Source organism: Drosophila navojoa, chromosome X (assembly GCF_054131105.1).
Source record: "Drosophila navojoa isolate 15081-1374.11 chromosome X, UAZ_NAV_1.0, whole genome shotgun sequence".
Lineage (NCBI taxonomy): Eukaryota > Metazoa > Arthropoda > Insecta > Diptera > Drosophilidae > Drosophila > Drosophila navojoa.
The window spans coordinates 8158450-8182984 of NC_142895.1; the positions used below are offsets into that span (position 1 = coordinate 8158450).

General features: G+C 41.0%; 1 protein-coding gene across 1 annotated transcript; it reads left to right on the forward strand.

Annotated features, from left to right (window-relative positions):
- The first annotated feature begins 11263 nt into the window (after nt 1–11263).
- LOC149090576 (uncharacterized) lies at nt 11264–20484 on the forward strand. Its single transcript, XM_089263547.1, has 2 exons — nt 11264–15118; nt 20479–20484. The coding sequence occupies exons 1-2, from the start codon at nt 11501–11503 to the stop codon at nt 20482–20484; spliced, it is 3624 nt and encodes a 1207-aa protein (XP_089119673.1). The 5' UTR covers nt 11264–11500.
- Nucleotides 20485–24535: the final 4051 nt, after the last annotated feature.

Sequence of the window (24535 nt, forward strand, 5' to 3'; positions counted from 1 at the left end):
TATATTTATATACATATATATTTAGAGCTACATATATGTATATGTATCAACTAAGATATGAATACCATTTGGTATTTATGGTATTTAACTGGTATGTATTTTGTGTGTACTGTACTTTGATCACGTTTTAGATATTTTCTTTCTCGATTCGGGTTTCTGTTGTTAATTGGCAAACCAAAAACAATTTGACAAACAAAATAAAGAGCAGGAGTCAGTTACCTATTAGAATTTGGCAAGCATTAAACAACAAAAACAAAACATGGCAAAAAGCTAAAAAAAAAAATAAAATAAAAAATAAAACATTAAAAATTGCTTCAAAAGCAACAAAATACTAAGAATACTAAAGCGAAAAAAAAACACACACACAAATAAGAAGCCAAAAAAGAACTAAGAGCTGAATTGCACACTAAAAAAATAGAAATAAAAAACCTTAGAGCAAAGCATAAAACGGCTTAAGTTAAAATAAAAAATAAAATTAAATAAAAAAAAAAAAATATTTATATGTACATAAAATGATATTTTAGTATATTTATGTTAGAGCGCCGTCAAATAAAGAATAAAGGCAAAGTCAAGCAAAAAACACAAAAAGAAAATACATAAAAAATACTTAGCAAATAAAGAAACAGGGAAACAATTGAGATAAACAAAAAAATTAACATTTAAACGTTTTGCACACAAAAACAAACAAAGGATACGAAACACACACTGCCACACACACAAACACTTCCACACACACACACACGAACAGCACTAAAGCGAACTGCAACTACAACAACAACAAAAAAGATGAAGAAAATGAAAACAAAATTTAGCAACAACAAGAATTTATGAGATATAATAAAAAAACGATAAATAAACTAAATACAAAATAAAGTAAAGCAAAAAAAAAAAACCAACAGTTCATATTATTATTACAGAAAAGGAACAAATTATATTTACTAGACAAAAAAGAAACAAAATACCACACTCACAAAATAAAAAAAAAAAAATGAAAACTTAAAGTTTGTAGTATATCAACTATGTATTTCACAAAAAAAAAAAGAAAAGAAAAGAAAAATAGAAAATAATATTAAAAAAAAAAAAAGAATACTGTAGGACAAATTCTACTTAAAGTAAAGTAAATATATAAAAATAAACAACAAATTTTTTTTTTTTTGTAAACCTAGTGAAAAAGTCCCGTAAGATCCCGAAAAGAACGCTGAAATGAGCTAAGAAAACGACTAAAAACGCGCGAAGGAAAAAAGTCAAAGCAGATAATTTATAACTAAGCATATGATTATATATATATATATATGTAAATATATGAATATCAATATATACATAAATATATATGTATATATACACATTCATATATATATATATATATAAATATATATATATAGAAGAACAATTATATATGGCATTATATTACAGCAAGCGAATATGCATACAATATAATAATAATAATACTAATTATAATAATAATGATTATATATATGTATGTATATGTAATAATTAATAAATATATATATTTTAAGCGTATTAAGTTGAATTATAAAATAAACCACACACACTTCTGAGGATATCAAGGGTCTAAGAATAAATAAAAACTAATGAATTAATTACAAATAAATAAATAAATGAATATAAAGCTAAATGTCAACCAACATTCCACTGTTTGTACTTACTTATTCAATCATAGTCGGGAACGATTCGAATGAATTTCAATTATATTCTCTTTCAGCTATATAAACAAATGTGTATTTATTTACGGGGTTGCCGTTGGATGGATGGACAGGCAGGTTAATGGTTATGCAGGTGGTAGAGCTGTGCTGTGATATCGGCTGGCCTTTTTTAATTGATTTGCCACGCCTTCAGAGGGCGTTAATTGGTTAAGCAATGTTAAATGTTATTTTAAAATACAACTAATGCGACATGAGGTGCTCAATTTTGAATGATATTCATAACATTGGCATCACAGCCGGTGTCGTCCATGGACTGCCAAAGCAACTATACACCTTTGATGACTTAGAGGCCATACAATGTGAATTTACCTATTATTTATCGCTGCAGTCCATACCACATCCCACTGTTCGCTCCAGCGAGTGTTGTGCCATTCGTCAAAGTTTAAGCCGTCATGAGCACCGTCTTCCTAATGAAATGCTTCCTTAATCGACCACTTCCACACTTGTATGGAAAATCTGGAGAGAACTTTGTAATTGCTCGAGCTCTATGCTCTCAGGCTTGATCAGCAAAGTCCATGGATCTGCTCACAATCTTGACTCATTTATTATTCTGGCGAGATGCTCAACATATCCTACCGACACTAGCACTCTCTAGAGAGCTGGAACTATTTAGGAGAGAGAGAGAGAGATCCCAAGCCTCTTCGCAGCTTTGACCACTCTTACGCTTTGTCGTTGTCAAGTAACATTATCAAGTCTTCAGTTTGAACTCAAGAAAGATAAATCATCATCATCATCATCTTCATCAAATAAGGTTTTTTCCAAAGATTAATTTTATCGATAGCTGTTCGAACATGACTATCGATAACTGCGGTTAACTTTGCTTCGCTAGGCACTTGTTCTGTTACATGTTTTGAAATTTGTAAAGAGTTTTTTCTTTCAGTGTTGTTTCGCAGCACAGCAAGTCTCCCCTCCTCCCTTGCTCTCTCTCTCGCTCTCCCCACTCACCCACTCACTCTTCATCTGCCTCGCTGTATTTATCATCCTTTGTCTCTCTCACATTGCATTGCAATAATGTTGCTTTTATTGTTAAAATATTCAAATTTATACAAAGCATCTTCAGGTGCAGCACAGTTGCTGCTGCTGCTGCTGTTTGCCAACTACAAACTATGTGTCAACAAATGAGTGGTGCGGACGCGGCGTGGTGGGGGCGTGCTGAGTGACGCTGCAGCCAGGTGGCTAGCTTTCAGGTAAGTTCTGAGCCGACCGACAGCGACAGCTGAAGAAAACTGAAATAGCAAAAAATAAACCCCATTGCTACAGCTGCATTATTTATCATGAAACGTTGAGCACTCGCCAAAAAGTGAAGGGTATGTGCCAACCGCCCAACCACCCAGCCGCCCTCCATAAGTTGGCTGAAGATGCGCGACTGTGACTGCAGGTCGAGGCTGTTCGCTCGACTCTTTGCATTTGAATTAAAGAGCGCCCAGCTTCATCGTCCTCAACATCCTCAACATTCATCTCATTCTGACTCAGTCTCAGTCTCAGTCTCGGTCTCGGTCTCAGCCTCATGCGCAGTTTCATTCCCGCTTATGCTCATCATTATCATTATTCGCGAACATCATCATTATTGTGAAAGCGTGGCGCAGTCGTCTCTCGTTTTTGTTTCAAGTGCCAGAAGCTGGCAACGTTTACATTTTTTGACAGCAACTGCAAAGGCGAAAACCACCAGGCCGAACCACCGCAGCCACCGCAATCCACCCGATGCCGGCTCTAGCCACACATCATGCGTGCATATGTTGAAAATGCAACCTGCCACATCGCAAGCCCCCATCCAATTTGTATACCCTGTCGCATGATGAAGCGACAGCTCCAAGAAGCCAGCTGCGATCTTGGATCATCTAACATGAGGTATGAAGTCAAAGCTGAGAAAAAGGAAAGGATTGGTCAAACAAAAAACACCCATACCTATTATAGATATGTTGTATATCGATAGCAGTGTACACACTCTTTTTAAACTCTCAGTGCAGTTTACAGCATATCTGACAGTTGAACTTGACAAAGATGAAGTCTGAAAAATCTGATGAAAAAGCCATGCCAGAGGTACACCAGAGACGCCCATTTATACTATCGATATATATCGATAGCAGCATACCAGTTAACAGCATATAGATCTTGACCAAGCTTAATTATGAAATCGAAGCTGAATAAAACGCTGTGCCAGAGCTAAACCAGAGGCACCTATCCCAGCTATCGATATATTTATACATCTATATGTCTGCTGGAGCCAGCTTACAGCCTTACAGCGCATCTAGCAGTCAGACACGCCCCACCTCGCCTGTAGTCAAACTTGTCTCGCAATTGCTTTGTCTTGTTGCCGTTGTTGTTGCACGTTATTCAAAGTATGCACATACACTTGACATTCCAAAGCTGTCATTTCGTTTGGGCGCCTGTGCAAATATTTATGAGCAGCACTGCTCAAGGGGGCTGCAGAGGGGGAGCAGCACTGAGTCGAAGGTAGAGGGCACACCTTGTGCTCTGCTTCGTACTCTGCCTAATGAGCGCTGGGCTGCATCACGAATGCGCCCCGCTCGACTTTTAAAGCTGCACTACAAAAGCACGGACACGCCAAACCGGACCGGACGCCACACACAGACAGAGAGAGAGAGAAACACACGCATACAGTGAGCGCTAATGGGCAGTGGACAGTGAGCAACACTCGCGCGTAATCAGCTTACGTAAATGTGCGTGGATGCGGTCAAATGTAGTTGAGGATTTACGCAAAAAGGATTTCCATGCTATAAGCCAGCAAGCAGGCAGTCCAGCTGGCAGCTGGCAGCAAGGCAGCCAGGCAGCTGGGCCATGGAGCAGGAGTGGACCTGCCAGCTGACAGGACAACGCCAAATGTTAAGTCCCTCCGCTGCTAAGTAACTTCAAGTCAAGTGACGAAACTGGCGAAAGTAGCGGAGGGGCGTGGCAGCTGCTGCACTTCCAGCATCTTATGCCCAGCGACGTTCGCCGTCACCTCAACAGGGCCAATAAAAGAGTAAAGAGGGAGGAGAATCGCACCAAACGAATCATCCTTCAAAAGCCAATCGATGCGCTCTTCAGTCCCGTTTCCTTCTACCAAAGGAGACTTTAAGTGGCAGCGAAGAGTGCAGGAGGAGTTTCCTGAAAGGTCTTTGCCACAGGCAAGATCAGTGAGGCAGCTGGCCTTCTAGGCATAGACCTTGCCGTCGGAAATGACAGAGATTGACCAGTTTTGGGTTGGCTGCAAAATAAATTTGTTGATGGTTCTTCGAGACTTTACTCAAGTTAGGGAAAAGCTGATATGAATAACAGCTGATGGATATTGGAGGCAGCTGCTCTTTCAGGTGGGGCCAGGAAGCAAACTATTTTGGATGTCTTATGTCCCAGCTGAAAGGACATGGCTGCTATAGCTTGAGCAGTTGAGCTATTCGAGGCTCGTGACACGAGCAGCAAGGCTCTGGCGAAGAACTATGTGGCAAATGTCTTTGATGCGGCAATGAAACATCAAAAAGATGCAAAAGTCAACATCACAAAGACACACACACACACACACACACACACACACACACACACACACACACACGTACATGTGGGTGTGTGCTGGCCACATTATTAACTAGTCGACAATTTGCTGCTGCTGAATGAACTCGGCTAAGGCGCTTGCCGAAGTAGGCGTCACACAGGGGACGCCCTGGGATTAGGCAGCAGGAGCAGTGGCTGGGGGGAGGACTTTGTGATGTGGTGCTGGCGGTGCTGAGGGCAAACTTTTGCATATTTGTTAAATACTTTAATTAATAATTTAGAAAGATAGCTAAAGACCAGCAGCAGCGCTGAGCCGACGAGGGGCTCTGTCGCTGACAAACAAACAGCAGCCAGAAGTTGAGCAAACAACTAACAAAAGATCAAGGATTATGCGTGCCAGCACAGATAGATAGAGCGTAGGCGTGTCTCCTAGTGTGTGTGTGTGTGTGTGTGGGTGTGGGTGTGGGTGTGGGTGTGCAGGATGTGCGGCACGTTGATGTGGTCGCTGCTCCGCTCGAGGACAGGTCGCCGCTCTGCACTCGACTCGTTGCGCTCGGCTTTTGTGCTCAGCCGCAGCAAGGAGAAAAAAAAAAACGAAAGGAAAACAAAGAAGATTAGACTAAAACCAAGGAGGAGGACGAGGGCTAGGCCGGCAGGTTGTGGGTCTGTGGACTGCGTGAAATGCTCATAAGGCAACTTGATGAGTTTAATTATTTGAATGCTTCAGCTCACACACCCACACACAGTCGAAAATACACACACACACACACACACACACACACCATACGCATTCATTGGGCGCCAAGGGCGCGCTAGTCAAACAAAAGGCAGCTGCTTTTGTCACATGCAGTACAGCAAGCCTACCCCCATCCGCCCTCTCCACCACCCACACACACACACAAAGGCCAAAGCATACTGAGGCTGGAGTATAGAGGCGAGCTGGAGCAGGAGGCGGCTCAGTGGGGTTAGGCGCTCGCATGCCTATGTGCGTGCCAAGAAACAACGAGGCATAGGCATGTCCTTGCCCCACTCGCCCCTACTCGCGCCTACAGCCAGACAGCATGCAGGCAACTATGTGTGTGTGTGTGTACACGTACACACACATGCTATATACGTATGTATATGGCTGTATGTGTACTTAACAATTCACAATCTTTTTTGCCATCCGCAGCATTATCTTTGTGTCAGACTATGCACGGAATGGTGCGGAATGTTTTTGAGCCAAGCTCACAATTTGCTTCAAATTTCAGAGGCGTTAAGGAGGCATGGCGGCGCGGGCGAGGGCGTAGAGTCCTGGTCACCAGCGAATGCTCAAGGCACAAATGCCATTTAAGAAATGCGCGCATGCTGGGCAAATGCATTCGAGGCTCTTAACGAACTCGAGCACAAAAATACTTGAAAAATGGCATTCATCAAGCAGACCAAAAGGAATTTCATGCCATGGAGCAAGCTTCAAATGGAGATTACCGGAGAGGTAGTGGGGTGCGGGAGGCAGCTACGATATTACACACTTCCATTTAGTCATCAATGTTCACGGATTGGAGTGTGCCAAGTGAGTCAATGATGGACTTACTGCCCGATTGACTCAGAGTATGATTGATTGATTTATGATTGATGTAAGTGGCCGATTGGCTGGCTGAGTGAGTGCTTAACATGCTGATTGATGACTGACAAGTTGTTTAGAGGATTGGTGGTGGGCCTGATTGATTGACGAATGCTTATGCAAAATGGACTGCTTGATGGCTGACTAGTGATTGATATAGGGGATTGAAGGACAACAAAGATCTGATTGATTCACTGGTGCCTTTTGCTAACTTTGACTGATGAGGATTGATGATTGCTTGAATTGAAGAAGGCCTGATTTACTCAGAGAATAATTGAGCTAGTGGCTGATTGACTGACCGATTGACGTTTTAGCTGATGGAGTGAATCATAAATAGCGATTGAGCTACTGCCTGATTGACCGTCAGATTGAGTTGGTATCTGCTTAACTTATTGAACAATTAAAGCCGTATTGATGATGGATTGACTGATGAACGTACATGCCTCTTTGCTTAGATAATGATTGAGCTGCTGCGTGATTAACAGAACATGTAATTGATTGATTGGCCAAGGTATTGCATGACTTAGATCTAGATTGACTATTGACTTCTGCTTGATGTGCTTAATGAACAGCTTGGTTAGTGTATGATAAGCTCATTGACTGACTAGCATGTTGATTGACTAACTGATTGATAGCCCAACGCATTGAACTGCTAACCGAGCCTCCAGTTGACCAAATGATTTGATTTGCTTTGAATTGCTAATGCTCCAGCTCAGCAAATCTTTGAGTTGCATTATCAGAAATGCCACAGCTCAACAATGGTCAATTGCATTTCAAGTGCTGTTAACAACACTACAACTTACTATATACTTTTTACTGCTGAACGAGCACTCGAGATTCCTGCCTTTTGTTTTGTTTGATTGAACAGCAGGCAGCTGAAATATGGAAAGGCATGAAGTCGATGTCAAGCGGCGACTGCAAAATGCAGAAGCATCTTGTCAAATTGGCCACAGAAATGACCTCTTGGTTGTCATTACCATACCGCACACACACACACACGCACACGCATACACACACACATACACATAGCGAACACACAATGGAATGAGCTTGCGGTGCGACTGATGAAATGCGATGTCGGCTGCAAATGGAAATGGAAATGGAGCCGGAGCTGGAGCTAAAGTCGATGTAGAGACAGCGCCAGCAGGTGGCCTTGGGGGCGCCGTATTAGTGGGTGGGGCGTGCTGCGGCTACGTGGAGCGCTGGCGAACTTCACTTAATGTCAACTTAATTGCATTGTTTCAGCCACAAATTACAAAACGAGTTTTGCACAAGGTAACAAAACGTCGTCAGCCCCACGGCCTTGCCCCCCCGCTGCTGCTGCTCCTGCTGCTGTTGCTCCTGTTGATTCAGGGTGCTGGCACCTGGCTTCTGGCCCCTAGCTAAAAAAACACTGGGAAAAATATGCATGTGAAACATGATTTGCATTGAATTCGAATGCGGGCATGAACGCGTGCCAAAACTTTGCAATGAAGCAATAATGACTTCAGAAGTGTTTTCCTTAGACAGAGTGAGAGAGATAGAGAGAGAGAGAGAGAGAGGGGGAGAGAGAGAGCTGTCAGAACTGTCAGAGCTGTCAGAGCTAGAAAATCAATGTGAAATAGTTTTGTGTCAGGCAAAAGTAGGCTTTGTGGTCAAAATTAAGTCTGTCTATCTTACGCTAGGGCGAGTAAAATTAGTTTCTTTTGTGCTCGCGTGTGTGTCACAACTCGAAAGTTTTTCATAAAAAATCATTTTTTTTGCAATTGAAATTGAAATTTAATTTAATTTCTCATAAAGTGCAAATAACAATAAATATCAATTGTGCTCGCGTGTGTGTTACAATTAGAAAGTTTAAAAAAAAAAAAAAACATTTGTGAGATTTTATTTTAAATATAATTTAATTTCTCATAAGGTGCAAATAACAATAAATATCAATTGTGCTCGCGTGTGTGTTACAATTAGAAAGTTTAAAAAAAAAAAAAAAACATTTGTGAGATTTTATTTTAAATATAATTTAATTTCTCATTAAGTGCAAATAACAATAAATATTAATATTGTGCTCGCGTGTGTGTCACAATTCAAAAGTTTTTCAGAAAAAAAAAAATTTTTTTTTTTTTTGAAATTTTAATTTTAATTTCTCATAAAGTGCAAAAGCAATAAATTGAACTCTGCATCTGCAGGCCTGCACGGAGACTCTAAGAACGTAAGTATCCATAGCGTAACTCCAGCAACATCATGACGTGGCCTTTTCTTTCAGTGCAGTTCTGCATGGTACAACAATAACAGCTTAATGGCTGAGTGTGTGTGCGTGTGTGTGTGTGTCCGTGTGTGTGTCTGTGTGCGTGTGAAAGACTGCGCCCGTAAAAAGAATCAATTGTGTGTGACCAAATTAAGTTCACTGACTCGCACACACAGCGAGAGATCTCGCCCAGGGTGAACGTATGTGTGTGAGTGTGTGTGTGTGTGTGTGTGTGTGTGTGTGTGTGTCGCCATTGTCAAGTGGTAGCCAAACAGGGATTCATTTGAATTGAGTGGTTCCAGCAATGGACCAAAGCACGAGCTCTGGCTGCGGCTGGTCGGAGTGAGTGAGTGAGTGAGCGAGTGAGTGAGTGAGAGAGGATAGACGGCGACGGGGTTAAACCTTTGTCCAGCTCCCAGTCGCTAGCTAAATACGACTCCATCGCCCCCCCCCCCCCTCTCCACCTCCCCCTGTCCACCTGGTTGGTAAATTGCAGGTGTTGGGTTCGCCTGCTGCTTCGTTGTGCACAACGAAATTGAAAACAGTGCAGAGCCATTGCATACGCTGAATGCGTTACTCGAGCAGCCAAATGAACGTTCACACACACACACTCACACACAAGGCATGCACATTAGTGTGTGTGTGTGTGTGTGTGTGTGTGTGTGCTTGCCAGTCATTTCATTCCCCCTTTCATTTCGCTCTCCGCTGACCAAACGCTCATAATTGAGCGAGAGATTGCCCAATGGCGGGCAAGTGCTGTAAAACGCATCCAGTGCTCTTCTCTTATCCAACACTCAAGCAAAAGAATACTTTTGCACTCGAACTCATCGTTTTTCTATTAGCCAACACTGTTTCCTTGGCGAACTATCGAAAAGTGTTGTGAAAGCTTTAAGAGAGACAATCATCATCAATAAGTCGATAACGCAAAAAAGAGAAGGGAAAGCATTTTCCAACACTTCGAATATATCTCAATTTTATAAACTGCTAAAATTTTCCGTGCCGACCATACAAGGCCACGAGGCTTGGTGGATATATCTACGTCCATCGGGGGCGTGGCAAATCGGATAAAACTGTATCTCCTAGAGTTTTAAAGCTAGAAGGTTAATATTTTGCATGTGAGCTGGTGTTCTGATTCTATAAAGACATTATATGTCTACGCCCACCAGGGGCGGATCTGAAGATATAGTGATTTTTTCAAATTCTGCTATATTTTGGACACTATTGATGCTAGAGACCTTAAATTTGGTATGTATACTCGGGCTGACCTCCCAAGACGAAAAAATTTTGGTGAATGTGTGTCCGCCCACAGGGGGCGTGTCAGAAGTTTATGTCTCCTAAAGTATATGAGCTAGAAGCTTCAATTTCGATAGTTAAGTTACTTTTAGCCTCCTCTATCGATTCCACAAATAATATTGTTACGCCTCTTTAGGGGCGTGGCATATACAAAAATAAACAGAATTTTCTACAACATTAGAGCAGAACTTAGCTATTAAATTGCTGATGGGGTGTGAATGAGTATTCCCCACTAGGCAGCGCCCGACTGCAACGTTCTACTTGTTTGTTGTTCAAGCATTGAGTGTGATCTCATTAGTCTTAGCGAATATGCCTGTCGATGTCAAATCAGCTTGCAGTAATATCGAAAGTTTTCTTTACAGGTAATTCGACAAGACGACAATGGGGGACAACAGAGCGGTAAAGCAAAAAACCTCATCAAGGAAGGATGATAATGTCGTAGCGAAAGTAGCGACTTATGGGCACCGCAATCCGATCCACATCCCACCTGGTTTTATATTGAAGGTACCTATTAGCCTGACTTGCACGGAGTGCTTGCGTGAGTTCCAACCTAAGCCACTCGGTGCGTTACGCCTTAAGGAAGTCGAGGGCCAGATCGAGGAGCTCAGCATATGCCAACCGTGCATGACGAAGAATCCGTTCTTATTCAGGTACTTGGTCAAGTACGCAAGTCGCCCGAGAGACAAGGGCAAGCCCCTGAGTCGACTGCAGAAAACGGTCAAGAGGTTGGAGCTGATGAGGCTCAAACTGGAATCGTCCAAGTCTGTTTACAGCGAGACCCAAGCACCAGATGCGAAGGCGAGGACGGATCGGGCCATACAGCTCGTGACAGATCTGATCATGAAATTTGAGGACTTCCAAAGGTTCGAACTGCAAGCCAAGAACTATACACGAATCAAAGAGTTCTTTGAAGAAAAAGCGCGAATACTGGAAGCAGCAAAAGCGCAAAGGAGAAAAGAAAGATGGGAACGCAATGAGAAGAGAAGACAAAGGAGAGAAAAGAGACAAAAGAAACTGGAACTCGAACTAGAACGAGAACGAGAAGAAACACGCAGACAAGTAGAAATACAACAAAAAGAACAAGAGAAGCTGGAAAGACGACAACTAGAAGAACAACACCGAAAGCAGATAGAACTATTGAAAAAGAAAAGCAAAGAAAAACGTAACGTAATGCGGCTAATAAAGTATGAACGAGCTATAGATACAGATAACCCAGCTCTACTAATAATGAAAGATCCGGAGGTTAAAAAATGGCAAAAAGAACAAGAAGAATTAATACAATTCTTCGAAGAAAGACAGGCCCGAAAAAAACAAAAAGAACTAGATGCAGAAGACCAATTAGAAAGAGTATTGGAGGAAGCCTACCATGCGGAGGACGAAAAACAACAAGAACTAATAGCACTAGCTAGAGAGCACAGATTCAACTGGGTAGTATATCAAACAGAACTAAAGGAAACTCTAAGGGCCTATAACGAAAAACGGATTGAAAAAGCAGATGTATTGAAAAGACAAGAGAATCCAGAATTTCAAGAGAAGCATAAGGCTCTAAGAGAAGAACTAGAAAAGCAGAGGGAACTAAATCATCAATGGCAAGCAAAGTACCATCAAATAAAGCCACAACAACAACAAGAGGAATTCCAGAAGCAATGGGAAAAGCAAAAGCGAATATGGCAGAAACAACAAGACAAACAAAAGCAAAGAGAAGAAGATCCAATGTGGCAGGCACAACAACAACGAAATTTGCAGCTACGGAGATATGAATGGCTCAAAGAGCAATATCGAAAGGAACAGTGGAACAAGCTACAGTGGCAAAAGCATCATCAAAAGCTACTAAAACAACAAGGACTAGAAGAAAATCAACAAGAAGGACAACAAGAAAATCAACAACAAGAAGAAAATCAACAACAAGAAAATCAACAAGGACAACAAGAAAACGAGGAAGAACAAGAAAATCAACAACAACAACAAGAAAACCAACAAGAACAACAAGAAAACGAGGAAGAAAAACAAGAAAACGAGGAAGAACAACAAGAAACCGAGGAAGAACAACAAGAAAACGGGGAAGAACAACAAGAAAACGAGGAAGAACAACAAGAAAACGAGGAAGAACTAACACAAGAAAGCGAGGAAGAACTAGAACGAGAAATCCAAAAACGAGAACACGAATACCAACTAGAGCAACAAGAACGACAAAAAGCAAAACAAAAAATAAGGCAACAAGAACGACAACAAGAACGACAAGAAAGAAGAAAACAACGACAGAAAATCAAACAACGAAACCAAAAACGAAACAAACAACGACAGAGACAACCACACCAGAACGAAGAGGAGTGGCAAGTACAACATTGGCTACGCTTACAACTAAGAAAAGAATTGGAACAGCTACTATGGCTGAAAGAGCAAAAAGATCGACTGAAAAAAAAATGGCTAAAACAACAACATATCCAACAGCAACAACGGGACAAACAACAGGAAAGCCCAGAACAACAAGAAAACCAACAAAAAGAACAAAGCCAACAACAAGAAAGCGAACAGCCACAAAGACAACAACAACAACAAAGCCAACAACAACAACAAAACCAACAACAACAAAAAACCCAACAAGAAGAAAGCCAAACACAACAAGAAGGCCAACAACAAGAAAAAACACAGCAACAACAAGACCAAGTCCAAGAACAAGAAGACGAAGAACGAGAAGAAATCAAACCACGAGAAAACCTAAAGCAATACCTAGAACGATGCAGGGAAGAAATGAGAGCAATAGAACTAGAGACCCGCCAACAACTACAAGATAAATGGGATAACCTAAAAAAACACCTCGAATTTCAAAGACAAGAATTACGAAGGGAGCATTTAAAACTACTAAAAATAGGAAAAGTCCCACAACAAGAAAGCCAAACACAACTGGAAAACGAACAGCAAGAAAACGAACAACAAGAAAACCAGCAACATGAAGAGCAACAACAAGAAAACCAACAACAAGAACACAAACAGGAAAGCGAACAAGAAAAACGACGAAAACAACGAGAAATCGAACGTCAACAAGAACGAGAACGCCATCGACAAGAAAACGAAGAAGTTGAAGCACAATTCCAGAACAAAAAAGAAGGAGTACTAAAAGAATGGTTATGTCTAACCGATTTCGACATTCCAGAAACCATAGAACAGGAAGAAAAACGAAGAGAACGCGAACAACAACTACAAAGATACTGGGATCTTCTATACGAAAGCAAACTAAAAAGATGGCACCAACACCAAGAACAAATGAAACTACAAGAAGAACAAGAAGAACAAGAACGAATCAGACTACAAGAAAAACAAGAAGAACTCCTACGACAACAACAAGAAGCAATAGAAAAACAAGGAGAAATTCAAGAAAAAGAAAACCTAAATAAGCAACAAGAAAAGCTTAATGAAGAAGAACTAGTGAGACAGTGGTTAAATCAATACAAAGACGAACAACCCAAAGACCAACAACAACAACAACAACAACAACAACCCGAAAACCAACAACAAGAAAAAGAAAACCTAAATAAGCAACAAGAAAAGCTTAAGGAAGAAGAACTAGTGAGACAATGGTTAAATCAATACAAAGACGAACAACCCAAAGACCAACAACAACAACAACAACAACAACAACAACAACAACAACCCGAAAACCAACAACAACAACAACAAGAAAACCTAAATAAGCAACAAGAAAAGCTTAAGGAAGAAGAACTAGTGAGACAATGGTTAAATCAATACAAAGACGAACAACCCAAAGACCAACAACAACAACAACAACCCGAAAACCAACAACAACAACAACAACAACAAGAAACCCAACAACAGCAAGACGAAAACCAACAACAACAACAACAACCCGAAAACCAACAACAGCAACAACAAGAAAACCAACAACAACAACAACACGAAAAACAGCAACAAAAGGAAATACCAGAATGGCAGAAAGAGCAAAAAGAAATACTACATAAATGGCTAAAAGAATTAGAACAGAAACAGCAAAAGGAAGAGCAACTAAAACAACAACAAAACCGACAGCAACAAGAAGAAAAGCTGCAACAAGAACGAGCAATGCAATGGCTAAAACAATACCAAACCCAACAACCAGAAAACCAAGAAGCCCAACGCCAACTAGAATTATATGAACAAAAACGAAAGCTACGCCTACATATACAACAGCAATGGCAATACGTACTGAAGCAACAATACTTGCTAAAAGAACGATGTAGAGAACACAAATATGAAGAGCTACAACGCGTATTGCTCGATGCACAATTAAGACTACAACGACAAAACCCAGAATTGAAAGAGGGACTGCTATGGCTACAAGGAGAAGATCTAAGGCGACGCAGGCTAGATCAACAATTTTGGGCGGTAAATCAACTGAGAAAAGAAAAGCTGCTAGAAAAACAACAAGAAAAGCTGCTAGAAAAACAACAAGAAAACCAACAACAAAACCAACAAGAAAACCAACAAGAAAACCAACAAGAAAACCAACAACAAAACCAACAACAAAACCAACAAGAAAACCAAGAAGAAAACCAACAACAAAACCCCAAAGAGCCTAAACAAAACTGCAAACGACAACATAAAGAACAGCTTAAACAACAGCCTGAACAACCGCCGAACAAAAAACGTCGAGTTCGAAAAAAGCATGCAACCAAATCAGAATCAACCGAACAACCAATTGAACAATCGACCGAACAACCAACCAATAAATCAACCGAACAACCAACCAATAAATCAACTGAACAACCAATCAAAAAAGAACCAAAAAAGAAAGCCGAGCAACCATTAAACAAAACAATCAAAAAATCAAAAAAACAAGCAATGAGTCCATCAACCAAACAAGCAATCCAAAAATCAATCCAACAATCAATCAAACAATCAACTGAACAATCAACAGAACAACCAATCCAACAGTCAACCGAACAATCAACTTTACAACCACTCAAACTATCATTCAGACAATTAATCAAACAATCAATCAAAAAATCATACAAACAACCAATCCAACAATCAACACAACAATCAACCGAACAATCAACTTTACAACCAATCAAACTATCAATCAAGCATCCAATCAGGAAAAAATCAACCGAACAACCATTAAAAATAACAATCAAAAAAACAAAAAAAGAGCCAATGAGTCAATCTACCAAACAAGCAATCCAAAAATCAATCAAACAATCATCAAAACAATCATCCAACCAACCAATCCAACATTCAACCAATCAATCAAACGAACAACCAATCCAACAATCAACCGAACAATCAATCCAACAATCAACCCAACAATCAACCGAACAATCAACCTTACAACCACTCAAACTATCAATTAAACAATTAATCAAACAATCAATCAAAAAATCATCCAAACAACCAATCCAACAATCAACACAACAATCAACCGAACAATCAACTTTACAACCAATCAAACTATCAATCAAGGAACCAATCAGGAAAAAGTCAACCGAACAACCATTAAAAATAACAATCAAAAAACCAAAAAAAGAACCAATGAGTCAATCTACCAAACAAGCAATCCAAAAATCAATAAAACAATCATCCAAACAACCAATCCAACATTCAACCAATCAATCAAACGACGAACAACCAATCCAACAATCTAACCAGCAATCAACCGAACAGTCAACTTTACAACCAATCAAACTATCAATCAAGCGACCAATCAGGAAAAAATCAACCGAACAACCATTAAAAATAACAATCAAAAAACCAAAAAAAGAACCATTGAATCAATCTACCAAACAAACAATCCAAAAATCAATCAAACAATCAATTCAACAATCAACCCAACAAATCAAACCAACAATCAATCAATCTACTGAACAATCCAACAATCAACCAAGCAATCAATCAAAAAAGAAATCAAGCAATCAACCAAACATTCAATTAATCAACCGAACAACCATTAAGAAAAACAATCCAAAAACACAAAAACACAACCAATGAATTAATCATCCGAACAAGCTATCCAAAAATCAATCAAACAATCAATTCAACAATCAACCAATCAATCTATTGAACAACCAAACAACCCATCAATCAATCAATCAATATATATGTATCTATGTATCTATGTATCTATGTATCTATGTATCTATGTATCTATGTATCTATGTATCTATGTATCTATGTATCTATGTATCCTATGTATCCTATGTATCCTATGTATCCTATGTATCTATGTATCTATGTATCTATGTATCCTATGTATCCTATGTATCCTATGTACCCTATGTATCCTATGTATCCTATGTATCTATGTATCTATGTATCTATGTATCTATGTATCCTATGTATCCTATGTATCCTATGTATCCTATGTATCCTATGTATTCTATGTATTCTATGTATCCTATGTATCTATGTATCATGTTCAAATAGTTGTCTGTCCGTCTATCTATAACTATTTCTTTACCTACATTCATATATCACTGTCGTCATTTGTGTATCCACGTTTTTATCTAAATATCTGTATGAGTTCCCTTTAAAGAGGTATTTCATATTTGGCCATCCCCTTCTTATCCGCCATTTTGTTTTCGCTTTGCATTCGACGAAATTGAATTGCATTTGATGCCATTCAATACAACTTTTAAGCAACTCAATTATTGGCCATCCAATGCAGATGCAATGCAGGCAAACACATTCACCCCCACCCACTCACACACACACACACACACACACACACACATACACACGCACACGCACACCAATACGTAATGGCATTTAAACGTTGGATAGTTCTCATCTTATATTTCGATACACGCAACCGAAAACAACAAAATAATACAAAAGAAGCTGAAAAAAATGTTTGCGAAACAACAGAACAGGGTAAAACGCCCCAACTCAAGTGCAGAATTACGGAAATTAATTTTGAAGCATGTTCGCTTAACTTTAATGAGATTTACGTGTGCGTGGCTGTGCGTCTGTGTGTGTGTGTGTGTGTGCGTGTGTGTGTGTGTGGCTTTAGTGGGTTAAGCGGCTTATGATGTTGCTAAGTGACAAAAGAGCAAACTACCAAGTGCCAAAAAGCATAATTAGTTGCATGCAACAGCAGCCGCACACACACACACACACACACACACACACACACACGGCCTGTATGCGAGCCACGCCTCTTTTTTTTTTTTTTGCTTTGTGGCTGGCAATAAACTAAAACTATTCGAGCACTAAATTGAAAACAAAGCAGGTCAAAAACCATAAAGTAAGTCCGTCTCTCTGGCTCACTACCTCGCACAGTCTGTCCCACTCTTTCAGCCTTTGTGTACGTGTGTGTGTGGCCAATTGTTTGAAAATAATAATTCAAAGCGATTAAAATAAAACATTAAAATACTGAAATTAATATATGAACGCATTTAAGTAGTTTCTAAATAAATGATTACGCCAAATTAAACAATCAAATTGCGTAGAACTTTTCATATGAAAAAGGGAAATTCGGAAAATAAATTTGTTGCAGCTGAGCTTTAGAATTTATTCCGAGCTATGCGAATGCGATTGAGTGAGCAGGCAACGGATTAGATTCATTTTTCATGTTATACGAATGTGATATACTAAATGTTATGTATATGCTTGATGTTGCTGTTTATCTATTCTCTTATACCATATCATATGATAATATTGAACTTTATTTAAGATTTGCATTTGGAAGTACCTTTCCAGGTTCCAGTGGTCCTCTAACAGCTTGGAATGAGGTGTGAAACTTGTTTACGCGAAGCCATGAGCGAATGAAATGAGACAGCCTGGTAAATGGGATGGATATATCCCTTGATATGTCTAGTTGAGGCCAAAACACATACAACTTTGTCATATATAATAAAAATTGCATTAAAATTTTTACTATATTATTTTGTATATTATTTTATTTGTCAGTATTGAGTTATTAAGGCTCTACTACTACTAATTTAATGAGGATTATATATAACAAATACTTATATATGGTATAGACACGATATACGCCCGGCTCTATGTCAAAGACACTCAAAAGCCTTTGCCAGATAAACTTCGGAATGCTAGAAAATTGAATTCGTGAGTCAGAGAGAGAGAGAGAGAGAGAGAGAGGGAGGGAAAAAGTGACAGAGACGGCGAACAATGGTGTGAAATGCAAAGAAAGAGAACGGAGAACAAAAAGTGAATTAGTGGGCAAACAACTGAAACTAAAAACTAAAACTAAAAACTCAGCAAGATTAATAGGAACACGTAAAATGTAATTATTTTCCTGTACTTGTGCTATTTGTTACTTCGCTACAATGGGGCGCCAGAAGGGACAAGGACAGCGAGGCGAGGACAGCTACGCACGCACACAGCGCGAGTGAGTGAGAGGGATAGAGATAGAGTGGGAAAGAGATGAAGACAGGCAGTCAGACGCGCTCGACTTGACAACTTGGAGCATTTTTCCCAGACACGTTGCTGAGACAGCAGTCAGGACTCGGCACACACACACAGGCATAAAGAGAGATGTGTGCACACACACATGCAGCACATGTCGCTGCTGGCGTTTAGTGTGCACGTGTATGCGTGTATCTGTGTGCCTGTGTGTGTGTGTGTGTAAGTTGTTTCGCCCCAAGTAGTTTTCTTGTGTAATTATAATTGCATAATTTATTTATAATATGATTTTCATGCTGTTTTCCCTCGCACACACACACATACAGCTAGCGCTCTCCTGGAGCCACATTTGAGGTTCGTGTTGGGCCTGGATAGACGAAGTGGAGCAGCAGCTCCAGCTGCACAGACAGCGAAGCTCGTGCGTCTTACATTGGTTTAGTTTATGTTTCAGCAAATGCATTGGCAATGCCAATTGCGAGCAAATGGCCACAGTGCCCAATCAGGAGACAGGCCCAGGACGAGCCCAGCACTGGAGCCCAGAACAGACGCCCCCAGGCCGGCAGCCCCAAAAATCTGCCAGAGCCAAGGCCAAAAAGACAGGCAGCCAAAGTGCATTTGGGCGCAAGTGAATTGTTTGCCCAAAGAGCGAGACCAAAAGTGTGTGAGAGACAGAGAGAGACAGAGAGAGGGAGAGGGAGAGTGGATGTGCGTGCATGTGTGTGTGTGTGTGTGTGGCTCACGTTGCAAGACAACGTGCAAATGCTTCAAGTTCATTAAATTTGGGCATATAAATTTCACTTGGGCCGCAAACCGAAATCGGAGTCAAATGGCTCTGGAGGCATTTGCCAACATATACATAGGCACACCCACACACACACCCACACACACACACACACATACTAGAATTTGTGTCGGCCACAGCAGTGCAGTATTTGGTTTTAATGAACGACGTGTCGCTGGCATCAGAAGTTGCAGCGATCCTTTGTCAGTATACTACTCCTGCTCCTGCTCCTGCTCCTGCTGTTACTGCTCCTGCTGCAACCGGAACTGAAAAATAATGCAATTTATATGAGCCTTTGTGCATAGCTGAAAAAGAAATGATATGTAAATTCCATCGAATCAACAGAAGAAGAACTAAATTCTTATGTCACATATGAATAAATCAAAATTCTGTTTTGCCTTTTGAAATTCTCAATAATTCCAGGAATTCCTAATCAACAGCCAAGGCAGTCAAAAATTTATGTTTTTTGTGGAAATTCAGTTTTTAATACACAACATTTGACAGATGCGACAAAGGAATTGTTGTAACAAAATATTTCAAGGCTTAAGGCTCTCTCTTAAGGCAAGTGTCTGAGTTTCGCTAGGGGTCGACACCCAAATTGCTAGCAGATCTTTGGTTAGAAATTGGAGGATTGTGCATCATCTATGGCTTAAAGTCAAATCAAAAGAAATTCCGTTAAATCATAGCTCTAGAAAAGCTAGTTGTACGAATCTCCCGAAGTGTTTTGGTTTGATCGGTATGAAATTAGATGAGAATAAAGTGAACACATTTAGGGTATATATTTATTTATTTCTTCATTTACATAAAATACAGTTTTACGTGTCTATTTGATTAATTTTAGAACTTGTACTGAGTCTGACTCTGATTCTGTCTCAAACTCACTCTGACTCAGACTCAGACTCAGACTCAGACTCAGACTCTGACTCTGACTCTGACTCTGACTCTGACTCTGACTCTGACTCTGACTCTGACTCTGACTCTGACTCTGACTCTGACTCTGACTCTGATTCAGACTTAAACTCAGACTTCGACTCCGACTCTGACTCTGACTCAGACTCAGACTCAGACTCAGACTCAGACTCAGACTCAGACTCAGACTCAGACTCAGACTCTGACTCAGACTCAGACTCAGACTCTGACTCTGACTCTGACTCTGACTCTGACTCTGACTCTGACTCTGACTCTGACTCTGACTCTGATTCAGACTTAAACTCAGACTTCGACTCCGACTCTGACTCTGACTCTGACTCTACCTCACTCTAGCAGGTAGGTAGTGACTCTACTACCCCAGCTTCAAGTCACAATTAAATATATGTTGAGCCGCTTATGTTTCAAGAGTAAATCCCATCTGTTCATCTTATTGACATATAAAAAAAATTGTTCGCGCAGCTTTAATTGCTATTAATATGTGGTCAATCAGCTCTTGGCTCACACACACACACACACTCTCTCCTCTCTCTCTCTCCTTCCACGCTCTGAAGTAGCCAAAGCCTATAGGAGGGCAGACTGACTACTCCATGTGTGTGCCTGTGCCTGGGCATGCTCGTGTGCGTGTGCGTGTGTGCGTGTGCGTGTGTGTGTGTGGGTGGCTTACACTTTGTCCCGCCGCTAGCATTATTTGTTTGCATATGCATTGACGTATTTGCCGAGGCCAGCGAAGCGTGTGATTAAATTTAAAATATTTAAGCATATTTTACGCGTTGACTAAAAAACTGGCCATTGACCAAGTGGCGGCTGCCACGCCTCCACCTATGCCTCGCCCCTAGCCCATGGCAGGCAGTGCCATGCCAGCCCTTTTGACACCCCGCCGCGGCAGCAACAGCAGCAGTTGCCGCACAATGAAAATAATAACAATAAAAAATTAACTGCAAACGGGTAAAAAAAAAAAAAAAAAAAAAAATGGCGCGCAAATTAAAAAGAAAACCAAAGCGAAAAAAAAAAAAAAAAAAAAAAAAAAAAAGGAAAAATGAAAATACACAAAAATGCAATGAAAATGCGCCATATAAAAATGTAAAAAATGCACGCAAAATAAAAAAGAAAATGCAGAAAAAAACAAGCTTAAAAAAATTGGAAAATATAAGCGAAAAAAAGCCAAAAAGAAAAAGCGTAAAAAATGTAAGCAAACGGCGCTGAAAATGCACAATTGTTTACGGCCACTGGATCGAAGGGGGCGGCGGCGCAGGAGCGGGGCGTGGCAGCGGGTGAGCAGAGCAGTGAGGCAGGGCAGGGCTGGGCTGATAGGCTGAATGGATATGCCCGCGGGCGTTTGTGTCTTGATGTGTGTGTGTGCTGTGAGTGTGTGTGTGTGTTGTGTGTGTGTGTGTTGTGAGTGTGTGTGTGTGTGTGTGTGGCAAAGGCTTGCCTTGTTGTCTGCTAGGCATGTGGAAAATCAGCGCCAGCGAAGCGAGCGACGCGGCAAACAGACAGCCAGAAAGAGAGGCAAAAAAGACAAAGGCGAGAAGAAAGAAAGAGAGAGAGAGAGAGAGAGAGCACAGCAAGAGGGACAGAAAAAGAGAGAAAAGGACACACGCAGACACACACACACACATACACAGAGCAGCAGCGCACACAATATGTTTCCAATGTAGCACATTTAATATTAACTTTTCGAATTTATTTTTATTTCCGCTTGGCGCAAATACATTTGCTGTGTGTGCGAGTGTGTGTGTGTGTGTGTGCCACATTCATTTCGCTTCATTTCTTGCTTTCTTGCAGGAAATTACAGCATGTAATTTGCATTCAGTTGTAAAGTGAAATGGAATAATTTCACGTTGATGCTGATGGGCGCTCCACAATTTCGCTGGCATTCTCCTGCTCTACTTTTCGCTCTGTGTGGTCGATATGTGTGCATGTGTGTCTCTCTCTCTCTCTCTCTCTGCGCCTCTGTGTGTGTCTGTGTATTAATTTCTCAATCATTCAATCATGCATTCTCGCAGGCTTCTCGTTCCTCGTTCAGTTTTGAGTGTGTGAAAAAATTTGACATGCTTTTAACCAGCGACAACAGAAGCGAGAGCCAGCGTGTATGTGTGTGTGTGTGTGTCTCTGTGTATGTGTGTGTGTGTGTGCAAAAACGCGGAAGTTGACACTTTCATGTCTAATGGAGAGGCTCGGGCAAAGCGGAAACAGCAGCAGCAGCAGCAGCAGCAGCCGCCGCCGCCGTCGCCGTGTGATGAGAGAGTCCTCAACTACAGCCACGGACGAGTACAGCTCACACTCCCACTGCCAGTCCTCTCTCTCTCTCTCTCTCCCTCTCTTTCTCTGCAGCTCCAGCTCCAGCCCCAGCGCCAAGTCAATAGCTTTTTGTGGGTCGCATGGGAAAAAACAAATTTGAATAGCATTCACTCGGGATATTTTCTTCGCATTCCTTTTGTGCGCTGCGAAGAGAAGGAAATATTTAGTGAGATCTATCGATACATATCGAATATGCTGAACACTGATACATACATGAATAATGGACACAATACGGGGCTGCTTGCCAGCTGGATTTATCGATAAATGCTTAAGTTAATGGTCGATTTTTATCGATTCATTGGCAGCTGCATTTATCGATAATCGTTTCTCGCTCTCTATCACTCTTTTTGCCTCGGTTTCACTTTCTACATTGGCTGTATCTTCGTTCCTCCCTCTCCTTCTATCAGGCTCTCCCAGTTCTTCTGGTTTTAGTCTTCCTCGCTCTCTGTCTCTGTCTTTTACACTACTCTTTCTCTCTCTCATATATACATTTGTATATATCTTGCTAAATTTCCTTCTTTTCTTCACTTTTTCTTCTCTTTCAGCCCCCTTTGTATTATGGCTCCCTCTCTCTCTCTCTCTCTCCCCTTCTGTGCCTATCTTTCTTCTTCTGATCTCTCACTGTTCCTCTCTTTCTCTCTCCCTTTCTATACATATACATTTATTGAGCTATATATTTTCTTTACCTCACTTTTTCATTTTCCCTCTCTCTCTCTCTCTCTGTAACTGCTCCCGCTCTGTTCCTCTCTATCTCTATATATACATACATACATATCTTGGTCATTCTCTCTCTCTTTCTTTCTCTATTCTATTTCAACCTTCAAAGCAATTAGCCAATCCATCTATAAAATATGTCTGCCAACCTAAGTTCGCCTCACACATTCAGTCACTCGCTTAAATATCTGTCAATATGTCAATATTACGCATTGACGCTGGCAGCGCAGTTGCAGTCGCAGTCGCAGTTGCTGCAGCTACTGCTGCTGTTGCTGTTAATAATGAATGAAGTGCAACGAGTTGGCGTATTAAATGCGGCGCTGAGCTCAACAACAGCAGCAACAGTACAAACAGGAACCGTAAAGCTGACTCCGGCAATTGCTCTTGATCTTGCTACGCCTTTACGCCCATTTTCCGTTCCCAGTTCCTCGCTGGCCAATCCCCAGCCCAGGCTGGAATACAGGCAGCAGGACATTGGAAGCTGCCATGGACACATGCAGAGACTGTAGGAGTGCGCCACGTCTGTCTGTGATCTCTATATAATGCGAGTTGTATCCCTCACTTTTCAATGACTTCTTCATTATATATTTTCATCGTATTGAGTGCTGCTGCTCCTGCCCTGGGCCAGGTGATGACTCCGCTTCGGACTGGCCTATGCGCAGTCGGTCAGTGTCGCGGACATCAATTTGTAACTCCACTAAAAAATGCAAAGGGCCTAGCGGCACGGGAGAGACGCGCTGCATTCCATTCACTCATTGAATATTCCAACAGACATGCGATACACTCACTCAGTGCATCTACTACTCACTGCAACTGCAACTCGTTGCACTCACTCTTTGAGTCCATTCGCTGCCTGCTTCTCTTTTTGTGATCAATCAATGGAAAGCTCAGTCGCTGACGTCTGCTTGAGCCACAGTGGCTCACTCGTTCGATATTATCGATCCACTCAACAGCTCTACCGTTCATGGAAGGAATTCCTATAAGAAACGTGGACAATAAGATAAACACCAGCAACTCTCCATGATCACCTTCACGTAATCCAAGGAATAAGTTGACTGACAAATGTTGCTGCTGCCGGCTAACCGAGACAAAGTTCGTACAAAGTCCATGCATCGATTCATCTG

Excerpts from the sequence above, each read along its gene's own strand:
- LOC149090576 (XM_089263547.1), top strand. The coding sequence starts at position 11,501 with ATGCGGCTAATAAAGTATGAACGAGCTATAGATACAGATAACCCAGCT.